Genomic DNA, 18,473 nt, shown 5'->3' on the forward strand with positions numbered 1-18,473 from the left:
GAAACTTGACTGTCCTGCTCAGAGACCTGACCTTAACCTTCTTGAATAACTTTAGGATGAATTAGAGCGGAAGCTGCAGTTCTGGTTTTCTCATCTAACTATGAACTCACTTCTAAACTTTGTGGAAGATGTTTACAGAATACTTAAAGTTGCTACTGCTGGCAACAGTGGATCCATCAACAAATTGGACTTATAGGTGAAGAATATGATGTCATTGAAGTTCATGTACATGTAAAAGTACACAGAAAAATACTTTTGGCAGCACTGTGTATATTCAGACTGTTTGTGGACCTACAGGGTGGAGAAGGGCTTTTCACCAAATCCAGCCACACTGTAACCCAGAGCTGTTAAAGCTTTCTGTCTGCTATACCCTCCCAAAGGCTGAGAGTAAGTGAGGGTGGATGGATGGGCGCGTCGTCACATGTACCTTACCACTTCCTCCCCCTGTATAGCCACTGCTAGCCACAGTGGTGTGTGGACTGGTGTAGCGAATCCTTAAATTAAGTGTAACAAGCTGACAGAGCATGGAAAGAGAGGGGATTCTTTCATAATAATTACCTCTGTGTGCCTGATCGTCTAAAACTGAAACAGTAGAACTGGGAGGATGGAGGATTTGTAGACAAGCAAGCAGCCTTCAGAATCAGAAAGAATGGGTGAAAAAAGCAGATGCCATGTGTGTTTACGATGAGAGGAGCAGGCAAAGGAGCAACATGAAGACTGTGAAATGGGTTTTGCAGCAAATTTTGCAGGAGTGTAGTATAATGACTTGCTTAGTCTCCTATTCCTACATTCTTTGACCACATGACCATATCAGTTGCTGTTGCACACAACAGCTTGAATGATTCAGCTGGGGAGCTTAGATTATACTTTGGAGAAACACAGCAAAACAGGCAGTTTTAAAAATTGGGTATTTACACCACCAGCTCCACGTTTACTGGCAGCCCTGGCCAAGATATATGAAAAGTCTTTAAATAAATGCCATCTTTTATTGCGCTAGCACAATCTTACACTGAAACCTTTGTGAAAATCCATCCCTTAATCTGAGTTAATATATTCAGGGGGAGAAAAAAATAAATTGTTAAGAAATAAGCAGCTTATAAGGAAATCACCTCTCACACATTGTTGGTACACCGAATAATCCAAATCCATTTTTTTTTTTATTTAAGTTTGTACGTTGTTAAAGGTTTATATAAAGTTCTTCTCATTCATCCACAGCTTTCTGTTTCTCTGTCACAGAGACCGAAGTACACCCAACACAGTGAACATGTTGTTTTGAAAGGTAAAAACATTTAAAATAAAAATACAAGGCTCAGTGTAGCAAAGAGTGACACCTTGGGGCCAACAAGTCTCTATAGCAACCTAGAAGACTACATACTCACCGGTTGATTGGGAGGCATACCAAAAAGACCACCACAAGCATCAACATTCATAGTTTGTTAAACATGATGTAAAACAAAGGATGAATGTGTGGAAAGGCACCTTATGCCTACTGTTGTGATTATGAATCTGAGAATATTATTTAATATTTAATATTAATATTTTATCAAATAATATTTCGGTCTGTTAAGGGTTATCCTGCGAATACCAGCCCAGTAAGGCGATGGTATTAGGACAAAATAGAAAGATGTGAGACGAGCTCTGACATTATTGAACAGCAAAACTCTGCACACATTGAATGAATTCACACAATTTCTTAAAATACAAGAATTTATTAACAAAAATAAGTCAACTCAAAGTCAAACATATTTCAATCAACAAACTCTTTACTATGCTAAAACAATCCAACTAAACTACCAAGCAGAATTAAAGAATAGGTAAGACTAATGGGCTATGTACAATATAAACAAGTTAATTAAAGATGAAGTGAAGTTAAGTTAGTCTTGGAACTTACTTAGGCAATAATCATCAAACGTTTAGACAACCATTCACAATGCAAGATCAGATAAAGTATTATTTTAATAAAATAATGTTTTAAAGAATGATCTGTTGAATAAAACCAACCTTCTGGATGACTAATTCTCAACGGTGTCTCATTAGCTGCCTTTAGTTATTGAAATAATATTTAAAGAAATATTATTAAAAGGAAATGGTAAAATATTTAAGGGAATATTTTGGAAAAGAGCCAAATCTTTCTGGAGAAATGGGGCTTAATGGTGTTTACTTAGTTAACAAATTTAGTAAAATGATGTTAGGGACACATTATTTACTGGACTGAAAACTAAACCTTTCTGGGTAAATATTATTTGGCAGCAAGCACATGTCATTACCTGTTAGCAGTTGAAGCTAACAAAGGAGGCTGATAGCTTAGCACCAGAATCAAAACACACACCTTTAAAAATACCGTCAATAAAAAGGGTTAAAATGCATAAGCGCGGACGGCGCGTTATGATCAATCTTCTGTGTTTAAAATCACCCTTCAAGTAAAGTTTGTCTTAACTTTAAAAACATACAAACACAGAACACAAAGCTGAGCACGTGTGCTGCAGATGGTCCGCTAGCACCAAGTTGCTGAGTTTCACACACAAACAAAACCAAACTTCATAACATGGAAAAACGTTTAGATTATTTCATTCTAAATCACTTCCATCTCTCTGCCCAAAACCTAACCTCATGAACCGTGCTTAGGAGTTGTCCAGGTGACGACGACATTTGAAGAAAGGTCCACTGTGAACAAAGGGTTAGCTTCCAGCTAACCTCCGGAACAGTGACTGGGCGGCCACTCAGTCGGGCCGACCAAACTGTACATTACCACGGTGATGCGGTTTCTGCTGTCTTCCTTCCAGACTGGGAGACCGCGTCTCTGCAGGGACTTCTCTGGAACACCGTTTGCTTCTGCAGGCCTCAGAGAGAAAGTCAAGCCAGGCGTGTACCTTAATTCCCGTTCATGAATGAATCTACCGGATACACAGACATATTCATATGTACTTATCTTAGTGCATATGACCGATGATTGTATGACACCCTTGGATAGAGTTTGAAGAGTTTATGTCTGTTTGCCAGCAAAGAGACATTAGAGCGCTGTCTCTCCGATCTTGACTTGTGGGGGAAGTGGGGTTTTATGTGGAGAGTGGCATCATGGGAAGTTTGCTGTTACCCCCAATTCCTAAGTTGTGCCGGAAGTAGGTTAATGTAACTGTTGTAACTCATGGGTGTGGGTCTCAACACTACTGCTAAGTATGGTGGAGGATCTATGATGCTGAGGGCCCTGTTACTCTTAAGAAGTCCTAGGATTGATAGATGCGTGGCATTGTGGACTCTTTGAAATTCCACGGGATTTTAAATAAAAATCTGGTTGACTCAACTAAGTCCTCGTTGTGCATAGGACAATTAAAAATTTAGTAACATTAAATGATACTAAGCTTTGTATTAAATACGTTTTCATCCTGTCTATAATAACACCTAAAATCCATGATGACTGTACATTAAAACATCATCACTAAATAATTAGTTTTATAATGGTGATTAATGCATCACTACATTAAGTATGCCTGTTTTTGAATAAGCTCTTTAAAAAATACAATAAAAATAAAGTGACCACACTTAAAAATATGACTGATGCTTAGTGCAAAAGGTAAATTTTTCTCTCTCTGTATGCAACAACCTTGTTAAATGTAGGAAAACAATAAGTGCTGTCAAGCTGACATGACAGATACCAGTACATGTGCCACAAGTAATTTTATTAAAAACAATTATTTATTTTAGGGATATGTTCACAATTGAATAAATGTGCATGTTTTTTTTTAAGTTTCAGTTTCAGATTATGCTATTGCAGTGAAAGGTGAAATTATTTGTAGAGCTTTTCCACAAATGACTAAATGTGGCAGGCAATGTAAATATGTTCATAAACAGACGACTTGCTGTGGCGGTGAAATGTCAGAGGGGATATCTTGAATGTTATTTAGATTCTATATGTATCACTGTTTGCTGTAAAGCAAAATGGTTGATAGAAATTCCCAAAGAGTGCTATTCGTGTAGTCAGTCATGATTTACAATCATGGCGTTTCTTTGGTCTTAAATAGAGGTAGGTACACATCATCTTCATTAACACATATTGTATTACATTAGAACATTGAGATACTGGCTTAAACACTCTAACATGATATTCCCCAGCACAGTGGGATAAAAAGGTGCTTTCATACTAACTCATTGACATGCCATGCACTGGTTTCAGGCTGGCATTGAGAACAAGACCGGACACACAGAGCAAAGAGGAAACTCCCAGCCTCTAAAAGAGGATCATTACCATTGGCAACAAAGTCTGAGTTGCAAATTTATCTTATAGGAGAGCCAGCGGAGAGCACTTTACAGAGTTAAGGAAGCATTATTGTTGTAAAAGGATGGGAAGCCTTCACCCTCATGAATAACTAATCTATAAATGATTTTGGAGAAAGCCAAATACAGTGTGAACGTAAACACAGCAAGATCTAAAGGTTATTTACAGCTCAATGAGCAGTCCATTTTATTCTCCAAGGATAATATCTTTCTAGATACAGTAAACGATTAGCTGACATCAACTAAAAATAAACATCTTTTATTTCCTAATCAGATCTACACACATTCACATGACGGCACCTCTAGCAATGTCACATTATACATCATGTATGGACTTGTTTCACAGATAGGAGCTCAAAGCAAACAGATCAGACTATTCTGACAGCAGATCAATATAGCATTAGTTGTGCCTACCGCCCCCCCCAAGAGGTTAGCTGTGTTTTCCTGTGACGTGAATTATAAACAATATAACCTGAACGTGAGCTTGTCTGCTAGCACAGATAAAAGTTTCATGACAAAACAAAGACAGATTTGAAGAGAGAATGAATCCATCCTCTGCCACTGATCTATTGCACCTTTAACATTATTAAGTCTCTTCTTACAGCTGACTCCACTTTCTCTTTTATTCTTCACTCTTCCACATGAACCTCAATGCTGGGAAACTGTCCCCCAAATATCACAGCTCCTCAAACAAGAGCAGTAGGTGTAGCCTAAAGTCAATGTAAGAGGCAAACTCAGGAGGCACATGTGATTGTAGGAGAATGTAAAAGGAAAGAGTTCAGCAGAAATGGGGACTATGTATCTAAATGTGATGAAATTGGACCGTGAGCAAAAATAATTAGAGGTTACACTGGAAGTCACTTCTGGCTCACTGACAAACAGCAGCTAACATGAAGCAGATGCTGGCATGGGAGCTTTACAGAAAGAAAAAAGGACATTGTGGTGTAAAAATAGCACTTCTAATCCATGGATAGACCGCTGTGAGGTATAAACATGGTGAATGCTATATTTCCGAATGTAAGACGGTTGCCTTTGGCCCACTTGACCCATAACAGCTTCAATTCTTCTAGGAAAGCAGTCCACAATGCTTAGGAGTGTGTTTATGGGAATACATAGCAATTCTTTCAGGAGAGCATTTGTAAGGTAAGGCACTAATGTTAGTTGAGATGGCCTTTCTCACAATCTCTGCTGTAATTCATCCAAAAGGCACTACATTAAGTCAAGGTCAGGGTCCCCTGTGCAGGCCAGTGGACCACACCATACCTGCCCCTCATTGCCCTTTAATTGACTTTTCTTAGTGTACTGGTGCACAGTCCCATTAAAATGGAAAAGGGGTGTCCACAAACTGTTCCCAAATAGACTTGGGTGTGAATTAGTCCAAAATGTCTTCAAATGCTGCAGCATCCCCTGAAACTGTGGGACCAAGCACATCCTCTTGAAATCAGTTGTTGTGTTTAACAAATGCTTCCACAATGGTATGATACCAGTACCAGTTAACCATGAAATGTTTAACAGAGAAATAATTTTAAGAACACTATACTGGCACAGGAGCCAACCTATCATGGTACCATACCTAAATTCAATGAGTTTCTGATAGAGCCCCACTCACAAATATATGTAGAAACAATCTGGATGCCTGGATGCCCCAACACACCTGTGGCCACAGAAGTGATTGGAATACATTCAATGATTTGAAGCAGTGCAAGTTTTATCTACAGTATTCCTGTTTGACTGTCTAATAGTCTATGGGCAAAACAAAAAAAGGTAAAACTCCCACAATGATCCAATGGGCTGAAATTCATGTGCTTTAAAGAATGTGGAGAGCTTTATATTATACTGAAAGGCAAAGCCTAAACAGCATGATGTGAGTATACGAAAAGGGGGACAATACCTTCAAGGAAAACTAACCCATTTAAAACCATGCCAATGTGATAAACAAAGGTCACGATGGTGTCAGCAGGATATCAAATATGTCCTAGAATAGAATATGGACTCAATATTTGTTCAGAGTTCCTTTGCATGATTTACTGCATCAAGCAACGACTTCACACAGGAACTCAAGCAACCTGGATTATGTGCCTCTCATCTATTCCTTAAGACTCTGGGACCTAGATTCCCTAACAACATGCAAAACAGTCCAGTCCTTTCTCCTTAGCCCATGTAAGAGACATCTGATGTCTTTGATTCAGGAGTGCCTTAACACAAGGAATGTGACAGTTGCAGCCCATGTCCTGGATAAGTCTCTGTGTGGTGGCTCTTAGGGCTCTGACTCCAGTTTCAGGCCTCACAACTTCTTTTCCTTCCACTCAGTGTTCCATTATTATGCCTGGATACAGTTCTCTACTCTGTAGAACAGTCAGCTTCTTGAAAAACTTAATTTTGTAGTTAACACTCCTTGTGAAGGTGCTGGGCAACTGTCAGGTAAGCAGTTTTCCCTGTGATTGTATAGGTCATAACATGAGCATAATGTAACCTATGACATAATTACAAAAGCACAACATAAAGTTTATTTGGCATATGCAATATTCTAATTTTCTGACTAATTAAATTTGGGATTTTCATCAGCTATTGTCCACATTCATCAACAATTACAGAATTCAAAGCTTGAAGTATTTTACCCTGTGTGTAATGAATATGAAAAGTTAAACCTTTTGAATTACATTACTTAAATCAATTCACTTTTCGCTTATATTCCATTTTGTTTCCTTGCACCTCGAAGTGGGAGCATAACAAACACATGCAAATTTAGTGCGATTACTATTATTTATTTAATTTGTAAACAAAATAAGAGCTTTAACTGGAGAATTCAACACAGCACAGCCTTAATAGGAAATGTATTTAAAACAGAGCAAGTAGACAGATAAGCCCTGAGACCAACATTTAAACTGTTTACTCCGTTTAAAAAAAGGAGATCAGACAACGCTGTATATGTAGTCACAATCTGATGTATGTGTATGAGAAAAAAGATATGCATAAAAACGGTCTACCTGTGATGAGGTGTGCAGGAAATCGCTCTTTCTGAACTTCCCTCGCCGTATCTCCATCTCCAGAGCAGAGCCCCGGGCAACGGTGGCCCTGGTCGTTTGATTTCGGCAAAACATCGTCTTTACTTTTTTCCTTACAACTTCTGAGACAGGGCAGTCCAGTCCAGGATGGGTTTAGCGGCGTGCAAAAAGCGGGTAGCGGCTCTGAAATAACAAATCCAAACAGATCAGAGCAGATCAAGGTGTTGGAGCAGGAAATGATCCCACCGGCGGAAAAGTCCCAAGAGATTTATGGGCAAAGAATCTAGTGTAAACCCTCTGCTGCGTCCCTTCAGACGTGGGAGCCAAGCCCAGCTGTGTTAAATCCACTCGCTGAACGAGGAAGAGCTGGTTCTTATTTCCCTCTAACTGCCCTGTGTGAGTCCAGCATTGACACGGCTACACCCCATGTGGTGCGCAGCTGAGACTTAACTGTCCCGCATCCGGAGACCTCTGCTGGTAATCAATGGCAGCAATTTACAACTGCAATTTGCCCTTTTGTGGAAGTATTAATCCAACTCGCTCAGCAGGGAGCGCTACAAACCCATGTGCAGTGACTTTATTAGGTGTACCCTCTCATATGGACCGAATATCTTCACAGTGTCTTGCAGAAGTATCAACACTCTTGAACATTTTCACATTTTGTCTCAGGAGAACCATAAACCTCAATGTCTTATTGGGATTTTACAAGAGCAACTAATATAAAGTAGCTCATAGCCGTGAAGTGGAAAAAGGTATACTTGTTCCTAAAATAATAACCTATTTTAACATCTGAAACGAGTGGAGTACATTTGTTTTCAGCCCAGTTTAATCAGATACTCCCAAATAAAACACAGTGTAACCTCCTGTCTTCAGAAGTCACCTATTGTGTAAATAGTGTCCACCTGTATGTAACTGAATCTCAATATAAATACAGCTGTTAGTTCGCCATTGGCGGGCACTCCACAAATCTGGCCTTTGTGGAAGAATGGCAAGAAGAAACAAGAAGATCAAGAAAAAAGTCCCTTTTGTTTGCCACATGCCATGCAAGGAACACACCAAACAAGCAGAGGAAGTTCATCTTTTCAAATGAGACTGAAACTAAAACATCAAGCAAAATGGTCTGTGTGGCAAAGCAAAACAAACAAAAAAATAACACTGCACATCACCCCCAACTCTACAGCGAAACATTGTGGCATGATCATGCTGTGGGGATGCTTTTCTTCGGCAGAGATAGATGGGGCTGGATACAGGGGAAAAACATGATAGTGGCTGGAAAAGACTTGAAATGTTTAGATGGGGTAGATGTTCCTTTCAGCAGGACAATGGTCCTAAACATACTGCCAGAGCTACAATAGAAAGGGTTAGGTTAAAGTATATTCATGTGTTAGAATGGCACTGTCCAAATCTCTCGAGGTACTCCGGCTTCCTCCAACATGACTATTAGGTTAATTGGTTTCTCTAAATTGCCCTTAGTTCGAAGTTTGTGTTTAGATGTTTGTTTGTCTTGTGTGTCCCTATATTGCCATATGATGGACTGGTAACCTGCCCAGGGTGTAACCTGTTTTTGCCCAATGACTGCTGGAAATAGGCATCAGAACAACAGGTGAAAAAAATTTAAGTGGCACAAATACTTTTGAAAAAAAAAATAAACACCATATATCCCATACGATCTCTCTTTTTTTTTTTTTTCTTTCTTTTACCGTGTCCTGTCCGGCAGAGTAGCGCTCAGAATTGTTGTCTGAGTGCCAAGAAATTGCCCAACAGATTTACTTTCACAAGCAGAGCATCACAGCTAATGCTTTAAAGCTCTGCTTGATATTTATAGAAGAAACTTTATTATAAACTTCTTTGGGAATATTTAAATTGTTATGGACACGGAGACTGAAATGAAAAGGAAAAAATAAGCTCAAAAAAGAGAGAGATGGGGAAAAAGGGGAGAAAAGGAGGAAAGAGTGGAGGAGAGAAAGAAGGATAAAGAGAATACAAGATTACACCCTGCTTGCTTATACACCTGCAGCTGTTTTTTTTTTTTTTTTAACAAAATAATACATGGTAATTCTGAATGTAAAATGTACTTAGTGAGAGGTGCAGCCCAAAATAGAACATCTGTGTATCTGTCAACACCTGAAGCTTAACACTTGTGAGTATGGGTGTGGATGCGCTTTTGTATACAAGGTTTCTCCACAAAAATATGCCATAGCGAGTGTGAGGACCCACAGGCCTGCCCCATGGTCCCTGGACGGACACTGAGGAGAACTGAGTCACAGACATCTAAAGGCCCCCCAAAGCACAAGAACCCCAGGAGAACCACCGCCGGGACTACCGCAACCCTCCCAGAGAAGAGCAGTGGAGAGTCCCAGGGGAACCACCCAGCAACGACAGTGCAGAAGCCCCAGGGAGCCACAGCGACGAGTCCACAGGCCCCGCCGGCAGCCGTCCACGCCCGAGCAGATCCGGCCATGGACCCAAAGGCCCAAGACCCCAGGACACACCTCCCCCCAAGCAGATGCCTGACAGAGCCCAGGGGGCCAGGCCCCGGCAAGCAGCCACTGGGAGTGAGCCAGCCCACACCAAAGCACCCGGCCGCAGACACCGAGAACTACAAGTACACCAGTGGGCAGAGACTCCAACCTCCAGCAGGCGGTGTGGCGGGGAGGAAGCTGATCCAGGAGAGGCAGCAGTTTAAGACCCAACCTGTCGCAAAAAAAAAACAAAAACAGGCACACACAATCACAATCACCCACTCCCACCCTCATGCATACACATAAAATCACTCAAACCCAACATAAGAATAACAACAATGGACGTCATACACTCACTCACACTCCCCATGCATACTCTATACTCCCAGGTCCAGGCGCCAGCCCCCGGACCCAGGAGGTAGTCCCCTTCCCTCCTGGGGCAGAGGCAGGCAGACAGCGCCGGTACTGCCCAGACTCTCTAAAGTGATGTATCGAGCACTTCCCTCTTTCAAGAAATCCTCCCAAGATTTCTGCCGTGAATCTCCTCACTTATGTCTACACAGTGCCAAAACAAAACCCTGCCAAACACCCAGAAGAACCATCAACCTATACATTGTTTTGAATAAATCTTTTAAACCTTAATATTGTGTCCAAAGTTGTTAGAAAATAAATTCAATACTCAAACCATCATGACAAAATGATGAACAATAGGAGTCCAAAAATGCTGCCCTGATGTCTGCATTGATGGAAAATGTTTACTGGACTGAAGAGAAAATACACAGTTTGGTTTGTAAGTATACTTAAAAAAGCATTGTACCTGATGGTCTTGCATTTGTCCACAACACATAGATAATACACACTTGTGTGAAGACAGCAACGATTTATACAGGCTTTGGAGTGACATGCTGCCTTTGAGAGAACATCTTTTGCAGTGAGAGGCTTGCTCATTCCTGCAAGACAATACCAAATGACACTTCACTCAGTAAACTATCCTGTCTGCCATCCAGCTTTGTCATTAGGAATGTTTACAGTTGTGAAATGAACAATGCATCCAAAAAACTCTTGCAAAATGCTATATAAAGCTAAAACAGCAAAGCATTCTGTTTTCCATAGTTTTTCTCAAATGCTAAATACACAAACTAGAGTGTTTTATAAATATTTGGGTGACACAAAATACAGTGCATTTTTTATACCCTTTGAACATTACACCTGTAAATCTTTTGGGTAATGTCTCAAACCCACTTTGCGCTGAAACTGTTGCCCACTCGTCTTTGAAACATAGTTCACCCTTAGGCATAGTGAATGGAGAGCATGTGAGAAGAGGAATTTTTAGGTTTTGCAACAGATTCTCAATTGAATTAAAACATTCTAACTCATGATTACGCTTTGATCTAAATCATCTTGTTTTAGCTCTGTGGTATGTTTTGTGGTGTTGTCCTACTGGAAGCTAAACTTCCTTCTTCAAGAATTGGCCCATATTTAGCTGTATCCATCTTCCTATGAACTCTGACCAGCTGCCCAATCTCAGCTGAAGGAAAGTATCCCCACAGCATGATGATGTTATTACTGTTTCAACATGGGAGTGCCGGGTTTAGGTTAGTCTCATTTCACCAGAACACCTTATTCCACATTTGCTGTGTCCTCTACATTGCTTTTTAAATTAATAATCCCCTTGCCTGGCCTGTCAGTTTAGGAGCGTGATCATATCTTGGTAGATTGGCAGTTGTACCATATTATTTTCTGTAAAAGGACTGAAGAGTCTAGGAGATGATCAAAGCTTGATATATTATCTTATAACCTAACTCTGCTTCAAATATCTCGACACCTTTATTCCTGACCTCTCTGCTGTGGTCCTACTTATTCATGATGCTGTTGGGACCACAGCCACGAGTTACAACGTGAATGGCCAATACAAACTTTCCTGGAACTTTCAAAATAAATTGCAATAACCTACTACCGGCACAGCCAGGAAACAGGGTAACTGCGGAGTTCCTGTAACATCACTGGCCAAATAAAAGCACCCCCTTTCCAACAAGCCCATCTCTCCACGCTGGTGATCATTAGGACAGGAGCAGGCTCAGCGCGCTGATGTCTCTTTGCTGGCAAACAGACATAAACTCTTCAACTGGATCCAAGGGTGTCATAAGATCATGCGATCATATACACAAGATGAGTAGAAATAAATCACTGTCTGTGTATCCGGTGATTTTCATTCATGAACGGGGTAATCAAGGTACAAGCATTGCTTAACTGTTCTCTCTGAGATCTGCAGAAGCGAACTGTTTCCAGAGAGTTCCCAGCACGACGCTGAGTGCAGTTGTTTCCCAAGGAGGACAACGGAGGCCGCATCACCGTGGTAACGTGTAGTTTGGTGGGCCTGACAGAGCGGCCGCACCTTCAAACCCCTCTGCCGCTAAGGAGGTTAGCTGTAGCTAACCATTTTTCACTGTGGATGCTTTCTTCAAACTTCGCCGCCTTGGACAACGTTCCTCACCACAGTTCATGAGGTTAGGTGTTTGGGCAGAATAATATAGAAGTGATTTAGATTGAAATGATCTAAACGTTTTTCATTTTATGAAGTTTGGTTTTGTTTGTGTTGAACTCAGCTATCTTGGTGCTATATGCAGCACACTTGTTCAGGTTGTGTTCTTTGTTTGTGTGTTTTTAAAGTTAAGACAAACTTTATTTAAAGGGTGATTTTAAACAGAAGGTTGATCATAAAGTGCCATCAGCGCATATGCATTTGAACCCTTTTATTAACCATGGTGTTTTAAAGGTATGTGTTTGATTCTGGTGCTAAGCTATTAACTTCTTTTGTTAGCTCAAATGCTAACCGGTAAGAACACGTGCTTGCTACTAAAGAATATTTAACAGAAAGGTTGTTAGTTTTCAATCTAGTGAATAATAGTCTCTGAACATCATTTACTAGATTTGATAACTAAGTAAACACCATTAAGCCTCATTTCTCCAGAAAGATTTGGCTCGTTTCCAAAATACTCCCTTAATGATGTTTCTTCAAATATTATTTGAATAAATAAAGGCAGCTAATTAGACAACGTTGAGAAATAGTCATCCAGAAGGTTAGTTTTATTCAGCAGATCATTGTTTAAAACATTATTTTATTAAAATAATATTTTATCTGATTTTGCATTGTGAAGGGTTGTCTAAACGTTTGCTGATTATTTCCTAAATTGGTTCCAAGACTAACTTAACTTCACTTCCAGATTCTTCAAGATAATCCTTGGTTCTCAAACATAAACATTGCATGGTAATGTTGCATCACTCTTTTGGTCATGATTTTAATCATCTTTAATCAACTTGTTTATATTGTACATAGTCTATTAGTCTTCATTATTCTTTAATTCTGCTTGGTAGTTTAGTTGGATTGTTTTAGCATAGTAAAGAGTTTGTTGATTGAAATATGTTTGACTTTGAGTTGACTTATTTTTGTTATTAAATTCTTGTATTTTAAGAAATTGTGTGAATTCATTCCATGTGTGTGCAGAGTTTATTCTGTTCAATAATGTCAGAGCTCGTCTCACACCTTTCTATTTTGTCCTAATACCATCGCCTTACTGGGCTGGTATTCACAGGACAACCCTTAACAGGCCGAAATATTATTTGATAAAATATTAATATTAAATATTAAATAATATTCTCACATTCATAATCACAACATTGCTGTTTGTGATATCAGAGGAAAGAGGGCTGAATACAAATGCATGCCACACTATTCAGATTTTTCTTTGTAAAAATGTTAAAAACCATGAATCTGTTTCCCTACATCTAACAATTATGCACTACTTTGTGTTGGTCTATTAGATGAAATCCAAAAATATTACATTGACGTTTGCTGCTGTAACAAATGTGAAACTATTCACATGAATACTTTTGCAAGAGAGTGTAAACTGTCATGTCGCAAGGCTGAAGCACAATAACCCAAATATTTCTTCTGCTTTTGTTTAAATATTTTAGTTTTGCTGTTTATTTCTATTTTACACCTCATTCTTATTGTTTTAAAAACTGATCTATATGCGCAAGGCTAAAGGAGCCCAATCCATCTTTCACCTTTCACATACTGCAATTATTATTTATTTGCTCCTTGTTGGCCTCTGAGAAGTTCAATTTCCTTTGTACCAATAATGCATCCTGTTTAAGGGGTTGTAAACCTGGCGGCATGGGCTTTACTCTGATGGTACAACATTTTTATTTATGAGCACCTGCAGCAGAGCATAAAGATCCAGCAGCAATGTGAATCAAAAACTATTGGAGACAGCAGAATATTTCTTCACCCACTGTGACTGGAATTCTGAAAGTTCAGCGAATGATCACAGATCATTTTCGCTGACCCAGAGGTCAGTCCACAAAGAGGGTGACAAAGATCAGCTTCCGTGGCAGAGGATGACCATGCAATACTGATGCAAAGCCCAGAAAGAAGGCACTGATCTTTTCAGATACCATGGCTCATATTCAACTAATCCTCAGAGACATAATCTTTTCCTCAATAATGTACTTTGTATTGCCTTGTGCATCTAACAAAACCCTTCCCATTTTCTTCTTTTCTTTCAAACACTGAAACATTCTGTTTTGATGTTGCACCACAAAAGGTTGTTTAATACCTATTTTATGCTTTAACCCATCCCTGATCAATAGCTGCACCTGTCTGTGCAACTCTAGAAAGAAAGATCTAATATTCTCGCAAGACAGAAAAAACATTGCCTCAGGCTTTTTGACCCGAAAGCAGTGAGTTGGCAGATGTTCACTGTTGTTTTCTCACTCTCTACAAAGTATATGCTTCAACATGTGCATAATCAATAAACTAAAAGATGTAGCATGGCATGTTTGATTATATTTTAATTTTTGCATTAACAAGAGACAGACTTGATACAGCAGTCTGCTCAATGTTTCCAAGTATTATTAACTCAGACACTGACAAAAATATTAATAGTGTTGCAGCTCCAAAGTTTCAGCTACTTAACTCAGCTTAATGTGCGTAGAAAAATGTTCCCACCAAACTCTTCAATCTTAGCAGAAACATACTTTTTAACAATTGTGTTTAATACTGAAAATTTGCTCTTCTCAGTTTTAACACACTATTTTTCTCAGTTGGACAAGATAAATTTTTCTGTATACATTTCAAATTAGTCTGGTCCTCTGTGAAAAAATAATTGTGGGGTAAACCTAATAACTGGCTGGCCACCGTTGCTGACAACTGCCAGTAAACACCTGCGATTAGTGGCAATGAGTCTTTTGCAATGCCAGAGGAATTTTGGCCAAGTCTTATTTGCAGAATTGTTTTAATTCAGCTATGTTGGAGGGTTTTGAGCATGAACAACCTGTTAACGTCATGCCACAATGTTTCAACCAGATTGAAATCCAGACTTTGACTAGGACACTCCAAAACCTAAATTTTTTTTTATTCAAGCCATTGCTGGTATGCTTTGGATCATTGTCCTCTGCCTTTCCCAAATGCATTGATGGGCTAACATTTTCCTTGAGGATTTTCTGGCAGGGAGCAAATTGTTTCCCGTTTTTAATGGCACGTTGTCCAGGTCCTGGCGCAAAGCCACAGCATCTCAACTGGGCTTTTATGCCCCATTACGAATGTGGTGAGCCTAGCAGGTCATGTATTTCTTGATACTGTTTTTCAGTTATTTAATTGTTACACCTGGTACTTGACTGATCTAATCTGCACTCTGTGCCACTGGCATGTGGGTGTTGGACTGGTGGACAATGTGTATTTAAGCATCAAACAGTATTTAGTTCTTGTAATTTCCTTATTTCCTTTTTTGAGTATGATTAAATAGAAATAAAATTGGCCTAATAACCCCCAAAGTTTCTGCAAACACAGAATTTCTGTTAAATGTTTGAAGCTTGATTAAATAGCTGAAGGCCTTGAAGTGCATGCAGCAGTGTGATCTTACTTGGATGTCTATGTTTCCTAGAAGGGACTATGCAAAATGCAGATTATGTTTACACGCTTCATGCCTCATCGGTCAGTAGGGGGTAGACAGTCACAGAAGGGGAGCGATGCCTTCCTGAGCAATGTCGGACCCCTTTTAACTCTTTTCTGGGCTTCTCTGGGGCCCTTTGGGCAGCTTAGTTTGCTGCAGAGTCAGGCAAGCAATTGGTTTATGTGCAGGCTTTTGCTGTGGCAGATTTGAACCCCGTCTGTGGGGAAAAGATAACTCTGGCTTATCACTTTTCGTGTACGGTGCATATACAAGTTGTAAATACCACAAACTGCATTTTTCTTGTTGGCATCTGTTCTTCAGTTTCTGCACAGCAAAAACAAGAGTGGGCTTGAACAAGAAGCAAATATGGTCATAAATATGGGCAATCACAGTGGGCTATAAAACGCAGACTGTAGTCTGTACCCAAACAAAGGGGCCGCTTTTCACTCTGAAAGCAATGGCTTTGGAGCAGCTGGAGGAAGATCACATGGGTAAAAAATAAAGACAATCATGCTGTTACATCCAAACACAAAGACCCATTATGTTCCTTTCTTGTGCACACACAAACTCATACATGACATGATCTGCTGCCCCCCAGTTCTAAACCAGAGCAGCGGGTGTAAGTGGGCAGCAAATTACTTGTGCGAGAAATACAGGAAAACTGCAAGGCCTTTCTTTCAGGGAATGAAAGCATTTAAGGCATAGCAGAGCGAGTGCTTTGGTTACCACTCTGATTACATGTGGTTTTCTGGATTCTAAACATGCACAGAGTATCTGCAGCCATTACACTGCGTCCTTCTCTGTTCTTACATTATTAAAGTTGAAATATTCCAGATTCAAGAGAAGAAGAAAATAAGTGGTAACCTAACATATTAGAGTTAATTTTTTTTTTAACATTAGCACCACAGTGAAAGCAAGACAAATTCCTTAATTTTTTTGTTGCCAAGAGGGTGAATCTGTCAGGAGTAAAATACATCAAGACTAAATTTCTTTCAAATCCCAGTGTCCCAGTGATTTTAGGAATCTTTTTTTTTTAATCCACAAAGCTGGCTCAGTATGCCATATAGCAGTGCTTACTAACGCCCTGAGGTACAGACCCATCTGATGTGAGCTGAAAAACATTATGATGGATGTGTTGCTATATGGGGCTGGGAGATGAGGGGACACCTCAGGGAAAAAAGGAGATGCTCTGATGCAAGGCGTAAACTGGAACGATTCTCTGAATTTGAAACATCAGAGGATACAAAACTGTAGAGGAGTCTGGCTTGCAATCACAAATCAGAGCGGCACGCCAAAAAGAGATGAGTGTATATCTAAACACACTCAGAGACAAGTGTTCTCTTTAGCGTACGACTCTTAAGTTTGCTCAAGTTGAATCATCAGCCTAATTTATTGTTGAAGCATATTCCAACAAAGGCAGTTTATTACACTAGTCTGACTTCTGCTGGACAATATTTGCCATTACAACGAAACATCACTGAGTCGCTGACTGATGTAAATGAAAGCAAATCGAAATTATTTATTTTTAGGCTGTGAAAGTAGTGGCTGCAGATTCACACATTTGCCGTCACAGTTTTTCCACATTTTGGATTTCAGCAGCCTTAGTTCACATTTGATTTTCTTAGGTAATACCCCAACATTAAGCATGAACAATCGGTTTTCTATTCAGTTTATTTATCTAGCTCCAATTGTCTCAAGGTCCTTTACAAAAAAAAGGCACCAAACATAGAGACAGATTGCCCAGATTGACACCATGCAAATTTCCTCTAATTCAACCATGCCTTTCTCTTTTGTAGAAACTGTATATGTACATATTTACCAAAAATTTTTTTTATTTCCCTTCATATATATTTATATTTAAAGTATCTTCTTTGAGAGCAAAGTGGACCTAATGTCAAATTCCTTTTGTGCACAAACTTGGCAAATAAAGCTGATTCTGATTCATAATCAGTGTCATAAATTACAATTTTCTACTATTTTTCAAACACTTCAGCCAAATCCAGATTATTATTTGGATTTATTTAAAAAAAAGTCACCCAAGGAAACTCAACATATTGCATCCAGTCACAAACTTGCAGCGATCACTTGTCCTGGAAAAGCATGTTGCGACTTTGCAACATCCCTCGTATTGAACACTATAGGAGTGTTTCAGTTAATGAGTAAAAACTGAAATATATTCCAAAAAAACAACACAAGTAATTCCAAACAGGATGAGTTTAAATGACTCAATCAGAGTCCAGACTTTAGCTCAGTAAAGTTTCTCTTAAAGGACTTAAAAGCAGTGCAATGACTCTGACCTTCCAGTCTGGTTAAGTTGAATGTTAATACCATGTAGAGAGACAGATTGTCCCTGTGGGAAAAGTGCACTAGACTTGCAGCATGATTCCCAAGAGAGCTTGGGGCTGTCATAACTGCTTTAACATTATAGTCTCAATAATTTCCTTATAATTAATAGATTCATTACATCCAGAGTAATATTTCTGAACCATTTATTTTATGTTGATTTAGATGACAGTGGCTTCTGGCAGCTAAAAACCCATAATTCAGTTTTTCAGAGAATTTGAATATTACATTAGACTAATAGAAACAATTTTGGATACAGAAATATTCCATAATGGCTTACATAATCGTGGGGGAGACTGTTGAGGTGGCAGTTGTGCAGCAAACAGTCATTGATGCTCTCCACAAGTACAGCAAGCCACAAACAGGTCATTGCTTATAAAGCTAGCTGTTTAGAGAGATCTTCAACCATATTAACAGAAGGTTGAATGGAAGTAAAA

The 18,473-nt window shown here is 39.4% G+C and overlaps 1 protein-coding gene across 3 annotated transcripts in view; it reads right to left on the reverse strand.

Annotated features, from left to right (window-relative positions):
- The window catches only part of rtkna (rhotekin a), a 100,210-nt gene extending 92,446 nt beyond the window's left edge, over positions 1-7,764 (reverse strand). For 2 of the 3 annotated variants that reach the window (XM_047381690.1, XM_047381691.1), the window contains exon 1: positions 7,260-7,764. In XM_047381690.1, the coding sequence (XP_047237646.1) occupies positions 7,260-7,373 (114 nt within the window). In that variant the 5' untranslated portion in view covers positions 7,374-7,764. The remainder of the gene's footprint in view (positions 1-7,259) is intronic. The other variant, XM_047381686.1, reaches the window with a different exon arrangement.
- Between the last annotated feature and the right edge of the window lie 10,709 nt (positions 7,765-18,473).

This window comes from Girardinichthys multiradiatus, chromosome 12 (genome assembly GCF_021462225.1).
Source record: "Girardinichthys multiradiatus isolate DD_20200921_A chromosome 12, DD_fGirMul_XY1, whole genome shotgun sequence".
Lineage (NCBI taxonomy): Eukaryota > Metazoa > Chordata > Actinopteri > Cyprinodontiformes > Goodeidae > Girardinichthys > Girardinichthys multiradiatus.